Genomic DNA, 13,871 nt, shown 5'->3' on the forward strand with positions numbered 1-13,871 from the left:
TACATAGCAAGACCTGTCTCAAAAAGAAACAAAAGTGATGTTTGAGAGGTAAAGATGTGACATACTTCTAGCCAGTGAGAAAGGATAAAGACTCTAGGGAGGGGAGAAATCTTTTCCTCTCTCTTTTTTTCTTCCTGTTTTGGATGATGGCGTATGAAGATGTGATGGCTGGAACACAGGCAGCCATCTTGTCAGTAAGATAAACCAACTGCTGAGGAAGGTAAGCGAGAAGAACAGAAAGGACTAAGTCCTCTATGGATTATTAAGTCACTAAGCTAGATCTGGGGTTCCTTTTTAAATAAAAATAATGAATATCTTAACGATTTAAGTCACTGTTAGTCAAACAGTCTGCTACTTGCAGCTGAAAGACTCTAACAACAGAGGAGTTGTAGTGGAGTTATCAGTTTCCTTGACTTAGGCATTATATTTTGGGAAATGTTGCCTCTACTTTTTTAAGAGCCATAGTGCAGAGCTCTGGTCAAAACAAAATAAACAAATGAATTAATAAAAGCTGTATAATTGGGAACTGAGGTGCCCACTGCTTACAGACACCATGCAACTAATACAAATGGGTGAATCTGGCTAGATATGAGATAACGGAGTGGGAAAGACTTAATGAACTTGGAAATACACACCTCAATGAAGGCATTAAAGTTCCCATACTTTCAAATACCGTTCAAAATGACCCAGATTTAACATGCAGTGCACTGGTTCAGGACCCTTGCAAAAATGATTCCCAGGTGAACTTGGAAAGCCATCCAGCCCCTTCCTGCTGCAGTGAAAATTCGTCCTGGACCCAGGGGGAGATATTGGTCAAAGGGGAAAAGCTTTCAGTTCTAAAGTAAGTAGACTCCAGAGACCTGTTGTACATCATGGTGACCACAGTTAATAAATGTGGGTTCTATACAGGAAGCCTGCTTTATTGATTAACTACAGTTTTGACCAAGAGCAGTCAAAAGTAATAAATAAAATAAGAAATTTCCAAAACAAAAATTTGAAATTCCCACGCGCACTGTGCACTCAGTGGATGTGGAGAAACTCAGTCCCTCCTGTGTTGTGGTCAGCCACGTCGAAATCATCAAGCGATGTGCTGAGTGCTTCCCCGCCCTGAATTTTTGTGAAAATCTGCCTCCCAAAAAGCAAATGGTGCCCAAAATGCAAGGTAAAATTGAATTGCTTAGTTGGAGTGATAAAGGGAAACTGAGATTTGTAAAAGGTGGCATGTCTTCAGCAGACGATGGCAGCTGTATGAGGAAAATGAAGTCAGCATCCACAGCATAAAAAGGACCCTGTGCAGCCCGAGCCTGTGTGGGTTTTCCCAACGACGGTCCCCTTGGAACCACAGCCCCATGGATAGCAAGGGACCACTGTGCTTAAAATTTGCCAAGAGAGTAGATTTGGAGTGTTCTCATCACCAAAACTTTTTTTTAAAAAAGTAACTATATGAGGGGAGGCATATGTTGTTAGCTTGACTGTGGCAATCATTTATTTCACAATGCATACGTGTATCAAAACATCACAGTCTACACCTGAAGTGTATATGATTTTTGTTTGTCATTTTTAAAATGACTAGAGTGAACTTCAGCGCAGTCTGTGGGTCCATCATTTCCCTCTGGAAAGAGTTCTGAATTTTATTTTCACCACCAACATCTTTATCATGTGACTTAAGACAGCCAAACTATTAACAATGAAATTTGTTGTCTGAAACAGAAAACATCTGCTGTCTGTGTTGAATCTAAATCCCATCCCGAAACCAAGAGGATTCACAGCCAGCCACGGACTTGAAAAAGGTCATAAGATACAAGCAAAAGAGAAAAACCCAAGACCTAGTTTTTAGCTTTCTGGCTCTGAGCAACTCTCCATGACTCTCAGAACCTTCGCCTCCTCGAATGAAAGTGGGGATTCTTTAAGCAAATGTCTTTGGGGCTGCCAGATTCCCCAGGCCACCACTGAGTCACTAATCCTTGGCAGAGAGAAAATGAGAAGCTGAATACATCCACGCTCTACAGACCCAAGCCCAGGGCAAACATATGGTCCACTTGGCAGAGTCATTTTGTGCGAGGGTCAAAGAGATCATCCCCTCTTGCTGTGGATCCCACACTAGCCACATTTAACCTCCCATCTGCCAGGACAAAGCTCACAGCAAGTCCTAAGGCAAAGGAAGCTCCAGTTTTCCTGGTTCAGAAATGATGAATCATTTCACGTTGGAGCCTCCATTTCTAAGAGTGCTATAGGATGCATCCCAGTTTCTGGCAGGGGCTGTCTTCATATCATCACATTTCCTTAATCACTTTTTCCAGTTACTAAAAAAGTACATGTACCCTGGAGAAAAACAAAATTGCGGCTTGGTGCAGTGGCTCCTTCCTGTAATCCCAGCTCCTCAGAAGGCAGAGATCAGGAGGATCACACTTCAGAAGCAGGCTAGGCAAAAAGTTAGCAAGTTCACATCTGGACAAACAAGCTGGGCGCAGTGGTGACATGTCTGTAATCCCACCCTCTCAGGAGGTAGAGAGATTAGAGCCTCATGGTCCCGGCCAGCCCAGGCAACAAGAAAATGAGATATGTTGTCTGAAAAATAACTAAAGCAAAAAAGGGCTGAGGGTGTGACTCAAGTAGTAAGTAGAGTACTTGCTTTGCATGTGTGAGGCCCTGAGTTCAAAACACCTGTATAACAAAAAAAACCCTACAAAATGTGAAAATGATAACAATATTATCATTCACAAGAAGCATTTATTATGAGTCAAGCAGTAAGCTATGTACTTTGTATCCATGATTTCATTGAAATCTCACAATTTAAGAACGAGTGCTATTTTATTCTCATTGTACATTCAAAGACATAGAGACAGAATGTCCCCTTGTTTGTCCCACTGGGAAGCAGTGAAACCTGAATTTAAACCCAGGCAATCTAACTCAAAATCCAATATATTAACCTCTCCACAATGACACTCTCTAAAAGAAGAAGGCGGCTATGAACCCACCACCCACCAAGAGCCACTATTCACGTTTTGCTGTGTTTCCTGCCAGTCTTTCCTTGAAGGCACATTAAATTTTTAGAGCTAGAAGGGGTCTTAGAGATAATATTAACCCAAACTCTCATTTTGCCAAAGGAGAACCGGAAGTTGAGAAAGTGAAGGTCCTTCCCCAACGTCACTGGTATTTGGGGATGGAATTTAAGTTCTTAGACTCTTGGTCCAAGGTTTTCTGGGATCACCCCAGATGCATCCAACCAAGTCACCTGGTGGTGGTGTCTGGAGTTCTGTGTTGGGGACTTAAGGCCTGGGCTCATCAGCAACAAGTGTTTCAGGAGATTAATGATGGCGGCAGTGAGCACAGTGCCACACATGGCTTAGGACCTTACCAAGAAGCAGCACCTGGAAGAGAGGAATGATCAAGAAACCTTGTCTTAACAAAGTCCAGCTATTTTCTTCACGAATATGAGGGGTCTTACTCCCCAAGACCTCCAAGGCCAAGTTCATAACATAAATGAGGAAAGTGGGAAAAATAGGAATTAAAGAAAGGGGGAGATGCCTGCCCTAAAGATGGCAGTGGAGTGGGTGGTGTGACAGATGCCTCATCTCCAGCCAACTGCTGCCATAGGAAAGTGGCCCAGTACAGCCAAGCATTCTGATGTTTTCAAAGAAGCATGAAACTTAGATTTTATTTAATGTTATTTAAACCTTAAAATATTGGCAACTAATTCAAATTTGAAAGATAAACTGTATGAAGGTGTAAGACAAACACTAGCAGTCAAGCGGTGATAACCTTAACCTCTGGTTTACTCCATGACCTCATTTACACAACAAGCTGTAGAGGCTGTCAGCCCCATAACAAATCCAAGATTCAATTCCTCTTCTTCCTCTCCACCCCCAGCCTCTCTCTCTCTCCTCCCCCTGCATCTACAGCAGCATTCTCCATCTGCAGCTACCAAAGAGAAGACAAACACCACTCCAAACGCACCAACCACAGCTAGCCAGGGTCCAAGCAGGGACTGAGGACCCTGAGGGCCATTGGAATTAGTCATGCCTGACGGGTTGGTGCCTGTTGCTCTCTGATGACTTGCGTGGGAAGGAGTAGATGATGACATCTGACGTGCCTCACCTAGAGGGCTAAAGACAGGCCTCCCCCTCTCCCCGAGCTACCTGACGCCTTTGCAGCAGGAGCTGAGTGGGCTCCATCAACTCAGATCTGTGTGTCTGCCCTTTCTGTGAGCTTCCAGTGTTCAATGGGAAGGCCCGTCACTCACATCCAAATTCAGGGGCTGAGCACCAACTTCCACCTCCTGCTGCTGAACTCTTACTCATTTCACATGTCACCCCCAATTCGTGTTAATACTAGGGTGACTAGTAATTATCTCCCACCAGAGAGAAGAGAAGTCTTGGTACTCACGTATGAAACCAGTCAGCATTTAGGGTATATGTGGAGTGCCTGGACCCACACTGTGTGGTATGTCCATCCAGAAGCTGCAGCAAGTTGGGGCTTGGACAGATAACTAGATTCAATCAACAAACATTTACCAAAGCACAAATTCAAAGGGGAAGACCACTGCAAAGCACCAAAAGGAACCCACATATGGACCCGGAGTGACTCTGAGTAGACATGAAGTTAAAATGACTGTGGTATAAACAGAATACTTTGCAAATACTTTGCAAAGTCTATTTAATGATAAGGGGGAAATTCCAAGAATTTATAATCAAGTTTTCAAAATATAAAAAGCAGGTTAGAAATAAGACTGGATCAGAATCAAAGTGAACACATTCAGTAACTTCCCTCTTTTGCTCCCAAGACATAGAATGTATCCAGAAATCTCTAGTTATTTTAAACTTTATGTTGTACTACTTGGGAATAAGGAAAGGGAATCACACACCAACAATACAGAGGACTCCCTACAACAGGTGAATGGAAAGATGAGACTTGTAACCGAGGTATAGCTCAGCAGTGCATTATATGCTTAGCATGCTCAAGATCCTGAGTTCGATCCCCAGCACCCCCTTTCCCAGCCCCCGCAAAAGAAGACAAGACTACAATGTCAAGTAAGGATCAAAGTCACGTCATCCATGAGGCGTGGCTCCAATATGAGCCATGGGAACACAGATGTTAACATCCACCTGGAGAGAAGGGGACAAAACACAGGAGAGTCATGCTGCTAGGTGTGAATGGGGCTGGGACACAGCCCAACAGGAGGCCCCTGTCTGTGTCAGGGAGCCACGGTGAAGTCACTGACATGAGGCTGGAGCCCAAGCCTGCAGCATAGACTAGCAGAGCAGGTTGACAGCTCTGAGCAGAGGGCACTCACCCTGAGGCTCGGGGTGGAGCTCAGGGTGATTACCTAGCATACACGAGGCCCTGAGCTCCATCCCCAGCACCACGGGGGAAATACAAAATGTAAAATGAAAGCACACACCCTCACAGATACGGGACAGAAGAACTTCTTTTTTGTTTGGTTTGGTTTTTGTTTTTGTGGCAGTACTGGGGTTTGAATTCAGGGCTTCACACTCGCGAGGCAGGCGCTCTGCCACCTGAGCCACACTACCAGCCCAAGAGGCAGAAGAAATTCTGAAACTTCCATGAAAATAAATCACAAACAAAACTTAGAGAACATCCAAGTGTAAGGAGAGCGGTTGGTAACTGCAGAAACGAAGATGGGAAAGCAACTGGAGGAGAACTTCATAGGAAGTATTATTTAACATCTTGAAGGGTCAGAGGAGGGATTTAATGACAACATGGAAAGAGTTGTTCATAAAACCAGAAACAAGGGAGGTCTCTGCTTCCTCCACCATGAGGTGAATAGCTTCCTCCTGTACACGCTCCCATCACCAGGATGTCCTACCCAAGCACGAGGGGCTAAGTGACCAAGGACAGAACCCTTTGAACCCACCACTCATGAGGACTACCTAAGCAAATCCTTATATTAAAATCTTTGGGAACAATGGCTAGAGATGTGGTTCAAGTGGTAGACTGCCTCTCTAATAAGTGGGAAACTCTGACTTCAAATTCCAGTGCCACCAAAGAAGAAAAATCTCAAGAAAAAACACTTGAAAGTCATTTGTAAAAATGGGGAAAGGACCAATCACATAACTTGGAAATAAAGTGTATCATTATTGAAATTAAAAACTGAACAGAGGGAGGATGAATGGAGGGAATGAAGGTGAGGGAGATGATGGTGGATGGGCTTCGTATACTTACACGAAAGAGAACGATGAAACCTTTGCAATTGCTTTAAGTGGGGTGGGGGGGTAGGGGGAAATGGTGGGGGCGATCTAACCAATGTAAGGCTATTTGAAATTAGCACAACAAATTGTCCCTGTCTAATGAATATATCCTAATAAAAATGAAAAAGAAAAACTAAACAGAGAGGCAAAATAATAAACCAAAGCTTAGAAGGAAACATACCAAAGTAACAGCCGTGGTTACTCCTAAGCAGATTTGGAGCAAGATTTTATTTTTTTCCTTAAACTCAAATGCACTTTCTAAGTGCTTTACAATGAAGCAATATCATTTTTTATGAAGTGTATAGTGGAAGAGTGTAGTTATTTCAAATATACATACACGCATAAACACTTTTTTAAAAAATCTGACCTCAAAGGTCAGGAGACAAGATTTGTATAGAAATAACCTTAATGCAAACTCTAAGCAGTGACTGCCATGGACAGACGTGGCTAAAAGCAGAGCCTTGTCTTTTCCACCATGAGGAAGGGACCCTCCCCCCACCCAGGATACCAAGCAGAAGCATAAAGGTCTGGTCCATTTGCTGATTCCCCAGGGAAAGTACCACAGCAAGAGTGTATTCCACTTGCATACAGCCAACATGGCCAAACCAAAGGAAGATTAGAGCTTTATCTACACCAGACATTATTTTCACCTCTAATTTAATTATATTGCAAGACCACCCAGTGAAACAAGCAAAAATTAACACCTCCAATGTAAATTAAATTAACACAAGAAAATCTTAACACTTAACCCCATTTCAATTATCAGAAGACTTTGTTCTTTTCTTCAAGGGTCAAGTAGGCAGAGGGAAAAGTAAAGACGTGGAGGTGTGTGTCTCTGTGTGTATGTGTTCATTTTAACTGATAGTCGAATTAACCACTGGTCTTATCCATGTGGACACCACCATGTTTCCAATCTAGAAGTGAAGAGAGCACAGGTGGGCAACTTTACCAAGTCACATCATCTTAGGGGGAGATGAGGAGCCTTGCCAATTTGGGGAGGCTAAGAGTTTGTTGTCATAGCACCACTGCCACACCCAAGCAAGGCAGAGTTTTCAGCAACATCCCATGACTACTTTTTTAAAGCCAAATAAACTCCACTCAATATTCAGCCAGCGCTAACCGAAACAGGTGGCAAAGGCACATGCCAACTAGATGTGTTACTAATGGAAGGGAAGGCTGTTCACATCTCAGACAACTTCTTTCCTTTTTAAGCGCATCCAGGTTTCTCAAAATACCACCCTTCAAACCAACTCCTCTCTGCATCACCTGCCCCTCCCACACACGGGACCCACCATATGCCCCTGTGCTGTCTCCACTCGCTGCTTTGACTCCCTGCTACTCTGGTTCCACCAGAATCACAGGGGAGGGGAGAGCAAGCTCTCCAAGACCAACCCTGAAGACCTCAACTGTAAGGAGTAGCCAATTCCCTTCTCCATTTTTTAAGCCAATGGACCCTTTCTTTCTTCCTTCCTCTCCATTCCCTCTTCAGTCTTTCCCTACTCTTGTCTTTTCTAGAATTTTCTGGAGCTTTCTTGTCTTCCTCTTGCTATTTCCTGATTGCTTTTTTCTTCCTTACTCTTAAGTACACACTTCTGTCCACATCTCCATAAGGAAGCCTCATCTTCTAGGCAAGAAGGATGCTTATATCTCTGCCTCCTAAAAACTCCCTTTCTAATGCCCCTTTCAGTGGAGGAGCAGTTGCTGTTCTAGTTGGCATTCTCCTGGTCAAGATTCACTGTTGAGCAGATGGCTGCCTATCAAGAGGTACTCATCCATGAGCCCACTCTCTGCACCTGCCTTTCTGCCTACAGTTGGGTGGATAAGTCAGGTGAGAGCCTGTGCCACACGCTTCCCAGCTCAGACATAGAAGAGACCTAGAAGGTTATTCAGGCCTCCCAGTCTCAAGCCAAAGTTCTTCTTTGGGTTACACTGGTCCTTGGTAGATCAAGAAATGTCACTTACAATATGGTTATTGGTTTGTCTTTTGTTTTTTGTTTTTTTAATGTGCTGCTCCTTTAAATTTCAGGATGGAGAAAGGAACGATGATAATATTTAGATCCCAAAATCATGTCCCCAGCTCCTGCTGTTCTCCCCCATCATGCCTCGGTCAGAAGGCTGGCCCCTCACTATATTCTATGCCCTCTAGGTACAGTGAGTCACTGTACCTCTCCATGGCTCAGTGCCTCCTACATGACAAGACTGATTTCCTGTCCCTTATGCTGACAAAGTTAAAGGATGGGTTGGGTTTGGTACAATGTAAGCTCACAGCTTGAGACCAGAAAACCAGAAACCTAGAGCTATCACAAAGTGTGTGGTCTTGACCAAGTCTTTAACTCCCACGGCCCTTTCCAGTTCTGAAATGACCTATCTACTGGGGGCAGATCATAGCCACTCCTTACTTTCCTCAACTCAGAAAGGAGTCCCCCCACCACCACCACACGTGGGGATTCTGCAAGGCTGCAGACCATTTACAATGAATGTTTAATAAGATACTGCATCAGCTGTACGCCTCAGCTGAACATGCTATAGCACAGGAGACCCAGAAGAATTAACACGGCTCCCAAAGGAGCTGGTGAGAAGTGCTGAGCAGAGGCAGATTCTGATGTGGTGGATAGATAAGTGTTTTGAGAGTGTCAAAAGGAAAACGCTGTAACAAATGTCCACTCTTTCCACCAGGATGATTCTTGCTATCTAAGTAACACTCTCCAACAAGGTCTCTGGCTGGGGACCATGGCTCACGAACACTCCCACCCTTTCCTCTCCTACTCCACCCCCAATCCCTTCCTGGGTCTTACATGGAATCACAGCCCTTCCCTTTTTCCTCATTTCTCACTTACTCTTCCTTCCAACTTTCTTCCCTCCCTCCACATCAGTGCCCTCCTAACATCTCAGTCAAACCTTCCAATCTCTCTTCCCTCTTCTCCAAACCAGTACTCCCAGACTGTCAACAAAAAGATTTTCTCTCTCATCCTAAGTCAAGACATTTGGACACATTTTCCCTCATTTTGAAATTCTTCAACCAAGATCCACCTTTGGGAGCCAACTCCTTCACGAGGGTTTTGAGGCCCTGTCATGAAGTCACCAATTCCACACAAGGACCACTTAGGAAAATGCCAGGCCCTCCATGCTCTGGTCCCAGAGTTGCTTCTCTTCTCTCACTGCCTAGAGGAAAGATTTCACCTACATTCCTGTACCCCAGGACTTCTCAGACTTCCCACCTGTGTCCATCTAACTGCAGTCTGGGAAAACCAGGCATCTATCCTTTTGTGGTTTACTTAAAACCTTCGTGCTTTATCCCACAACATACTAGTTCTTAATATTTTCTAAAAGATAGTTTTAGTTACCACAAGAAGGGAAAAAATGTACATTTTTTTCCTCAGAACAATCAGGTAAAATGGATATGATAGGAACAAGAGCCATCTTCTCAGGTGCTCCCAGGCTCCTCTCTGTGCTACTTGCAAATCGCCAGACAACTCACCACCACTATCTACCCTACTTCGTTATTTTCTGCATTGGTAGGTGCCTCTTTAAGAACCAAGGTAAAGGGCACTTCCATTCATTTCCTATTAGAGAAGCCAAAACCCATGACTCCTCCTGCCTTCAGATCAAGACAGATGCTAGAGGTGCCCTATGGAGTGGCTGTCACATAGCTGGCACCCTCATGGTGCTGGCAGACACCACCTCCCGATCTTACCTTGTCAGCCATGATCATAGATGCACCCCCGTGGATACCCAAGATAGGGATGAAAGTCTGTGAAGAGATAAAATCCAGCATCTGAGCCACAGCCTCTTGGTCGGTGTCATCTCCAAACACGAGGCCGTGGATGCGCGCCCCAGACATGAGGTCGCACACATGTGTGATGAGGCTCTTGGGATCGGTGCGGTTCATCAGTAACGCCACCACGTTCACATCCAGGGACAGCCCGGCTGCCTGCTCCGGGCCCCACAAGTTTCGAAGCTCACGCTCCGTCACGTCGTGGCTGTGACCCAGCAGCACCGCAATGTTCAGCGCGGGGGGACCCTTCTCCGCCGCCGCACCCTGCGCGGGACCGCGCCAGACCAGAAGGGCCGGCAGCACCAGCAGGGTCCAATAGCCCAATCTGCCCATAGTCGCCACTTTCGGCCCCTGCAAGGTGGAGGAGAGTGAGAGGCAGGGCGACAGTGAGCAAGGGGCTCAGAGGAAAGGGATCACCGACCCCGCGCGCCCTCTCTAGGAACCAGGAATGAAACCTAACCCCAGCACGGGCTGCCTTTCATCACGCACTCCGTTCCCCATCCCCGACGTCATCCCTATCCTTCGACCCATCTCCAACTCCATCTACAACTCCAACCAGAGCAAATTCTCCATCCCTGCCCCCAAGTCCATTCTCCCATCCTGCCTCCTTCTTGTCTCCTGCCTCCAGACGCTTTCCCAACCGCATCCCCGACTCTGTCTTCATTCCCCACGGTATTCCCCAAGTTAATTGCAGACTACAGCCCCTGAGCGCCAAGCAAGCCGTGGACCCTCCACCCCCACACCCCACTAGCAGATGCACAGAGCAAGCCCCCTATCCCTGCGGCTTTCCCTAGTGCTGACCAAGTTCCTGACCCCACCCCCTGCTCGCGCAGAACGACAGACCCAGGGTGCGGAGGCGGCGCCCGCGCACCGCAGCCTGCTTGCGTGCTGAGCCAGTTGGCAGACCCCACCCCACGCGAGCGTGCTCCGTACGCCACAGACCCGCTTCACGCGTGACAACCGCTGCAGACCCCGGTCCTCTCCAGCAGGGTACACCCCCCCCCCAGCGCTTGGAAGTGTAGACGCTAGCTTGCGGGTCAGGCTCCACCGTGCCTGGAGGAACTTGGGGTCCGCCCCCCTCTGGCTCAGAGGGGCAGTAGAGAGGCTTTCACTCAAGTGCGAGCGACCCCAGGACCCTGTCCCCTACACACTCGCGTGCACACACGCGCGCCCACACCCCCTCTCTCACACACGCTGTGTGCAATGCAGAATTCTAGAGAGTAGGCGCCTCCTCTCCCCCTCCGCGGGGCAGCGCGTGGGAGCTGGCAAAAAACGTGCGTGGTGGGGGTGGGGAAAAACGTAGGTTCCCCAAAAGCTCTCAGATGGACGCGGACTGTGCAGGTCTTTCCCACCCTTCACACTGCGGACCCTGTTGCCAAATATTAGGCACATGTGGGCAGTGGGCTGCACACGCTCATAGACACGCGCGCTTTTCTGCACACATCCGCAGGCCTCTGTAGAGGTTCCCATCGCCAGTTGGAGTCCTCACACGTCCTCAGATGGTGCAAACCCATGTACCGCGCCAGATGTACAGAAGCGCTTGTCTGCAAATACTAGCAGAGCCGTGCACCCGTGTGCGCGCGCGCGCCCCTCGGGCCGGGCGCTGTTGGAGCAGGGGGAAGTTGGGGCGAACTCGCACCGGCCTTGGCATTCTTTGGGTGAATACGGCGGAGTGCGGGGCCGCAGCGCCCCCTGGTGCTCCTCCAGGGCGTGATTACCGGGCTCCGTGTTAGCGCTTTCCCTCCCTCTCTCCCTCTCCGATCCCTCTCATGCTCTCCCTCCAGTCGAGTCTCTCTCCTCCCGGGCCCACGGAGCCTGTATCTCCTGCTGGGACGTACCTGTAGCCGGAGAAGGTCGAGGATGCAGTGGGGCGCGCTGCGCGCACGAGCATCTCGGCCGCCTCAGCAGCCACCGGGTTTAGCGGGTTCCCGCATGCTGCGGCCCCCGCGCGCTCCCCTGGCTGTCCCGCGCTGTCCGCATCGCCCCCACGAGGGGCGGCTATCCCAGCCGGAGGCTCTGCAGCAGGGCTCTACCCGGGCGGAGGAGAGATGGAGAGACAGGGTCAGCCCACCAGAGCGGGAAAGGGGGGGGCGAAGGAGGGAAAGGGGAGAGGCTGCAGTCTGCAATGCTCACAGCCCCCTTATGCGCCCCGGGGGCTCGACCAGAGAACGAGAGCTAAAGCTCCCTGTCCAAGACACCCTCAGTGCGGATCCTCAATCCCTATAGCTGACAAGGAGCGCCGCTCAGGAGCGCACAGGAGAATGGGAGCCCCAGGTTGGCCACCCACGAGAAGCTAAGTGGGCACCTCTACCCTCACCCCCTACCACCTCCCCAGCGCCGGCTGCTGGGAGTTGTGCGACCAGGAGCTGCTGAGCCAGGGGGGTAGGGAGAAAAAGAGGAGGGAAGGAGGGGGCGCTGGCTGAGTTTGCAACGAGCTGGCAGTAGAGGGGGAAGGAAGGACGCGGGCTCCTATGGTCCCGGATCCCCGAAGGAGGTGCGATCACTCCCACGTAGCGACCCTCTGGCAGTCCTGCCGCCCCTCTCCTATCCAGGCCTCCCAACATCCCCTTCCCAAGGGGGCCTCCCAGGCTCAGCGTCCCGCGCCAACACTCACCGCAGCCTCTCTCCACATAGTTCTCAGCAGTGGCCGCTCCTGGTCATCTCCAGGGCTGATGGCTGCGGCCACGACTCTCAGAGCTCACCCGGCCCCATGCTCGGGCTAAGCCCTCAGAGCCTCCCTCCAAGAGCCCTAGCTCCGCTTCCTGCCCCGCTCCGGACAGCAGCTGCCTGGTCCTCCGAGCGCGCCGGAGCACCCTCTCCGCAGCCCAGCTCCAGGCTGGTGTGTGTGAGTGTGAGTGAGTGTGGGAGCGCGCGCGCCCGTGTGGCCGGGGATCCCCGCGGTCCCCGGCCGAGAGAGGCGCGGGCGGGGAAAGGCAGCTCGCTTGGGGGCCCTTCGCTGCGGGGCCAGCTCCGCCCTGGGCGTTGAGCTTCCCCACTTGCCGGCAAGAGTCCAAAGAGTGCCTGGCCACCCTGGTTCCCAGCACTGGCAAACCAGGTGCCTGGGGCGTGCTTCTGCTGCGGTCGCCTCGGAGGAAGAGGAAGAGAGGAAAGCAGGGGCGCCCACCACGCCAACTTAGGACTTGTTCTTAGCCAGTGAGACGCAGCAGCCCCCGCGCAAGCCGAAGACGCTTGGAGCTCCAGCGGGCGATATCGTCTTCCGCCCGCAGCCGCCCTCCCCGGAGGCGGGCCGAGGCAGACCCCGCAGTCCCTAGGCGGCGGCGCGGAGAGCGGCCACTCGCTCCCAGAGCGCACGGCGGCGAACAAGGCCAGGAAAGGTGTCTGGCTGGCGGTGGGGGCGCCTGCCGTGGCGCGCGCTGCTGTCCGTGGTGCTGAAACCACGCTCTCCGCCCGCTCCGGGCGTCTGGTGCGGCTGAAGAATCAATTATTCAGGTCTCCGCTACCGCTTCCTCCTCCCCCAGTGCCTCGCGCTGGGTACAGCAATCCCCGCTCCACGCACAGGCGCGCCGACAGCACACACCCGCACAGAGTCTGCTCCAGTGCTTCTCCCTGCGCCTCGCCACCCCCGCGAGGGAGCCCACTCCTCTGATCTCAGGGAGTCGGAAGCCTAAAAGAAAGACATCTACACTCCACCTCCCCAACACACTTGCTTCCCTCTTGTTTTCTGAGTTTCACTAGACAGAAGTCGCCCTGAGGTTGTCAGTTCAAGGCTACCAGAAGGGGTGAGCCAGAGAACCCGGTCTAGCTGAGGATTAGAGGCTGGCTGCCTGGCTGGCTGGAATTGTAGCGACTGGCTATGAAGAGACTTATCAAGTGAGGACGTTTGCGCCTCCTACAATCACCTGTATCCTCTCAGGTCCTGGAAGGGA

General features: G+C 49.9%; 1 protein-coding gene across 2 annotated transcripts in view; it reads right to left on the reverse strand.

Moving 5' to 3' along the window:
- The window catches only part of Grin2a (glutamate ionotropic receptor NMDA type subunit 2A), a 363,152-nt gene extending 349,498 nt beyond the window's left edge, over positions 1 to 13,654 (reverse strand). The window contains exons 1-3 of one of the 2 annotated variants that reach the window (XM_074059492.1): positions 12,599 to 13,654; positions 11,823 to 12,013; positions 9,904 to 10,335 (exon numbers count right to left, since the gene is read on the reverse strand). In XM_074059492.1, the coding sequence (XP_073915593.1) occupies positions 9,904 to 10,317 (414 nt within the window). In that variant the 5' untranslated portion in view covers positions 10,318 to 10,335; positions 11,823 to 12,013; positions 12,599 to 13,654. The remainder of the gene's footprint in view (positions 1 to 9,903; positions 10,336 to 11,822; positions 12,014 to 12,598) is intronic. The other variant, XM_074059493.1, reaches the window with a different exon arrangement.
- Positions 13,655 to 13,871: the final 217 nt, after the last annotated feature.

Source organism: Castor canadensis, chromosome 17, assembly GCF_047511655.1.
Source record: "Castor canadensis chromosome 17, mCasCan1.hap1v2, whole genome shotgun sequence".
In the NCBI taxonomy this organism is placed as follows: domain Eukaryota; kingdom Metazoa; phylum Chordata; class Mammalia; order Rodentia; family Castoridae; genus Castor; species Castor canadensis.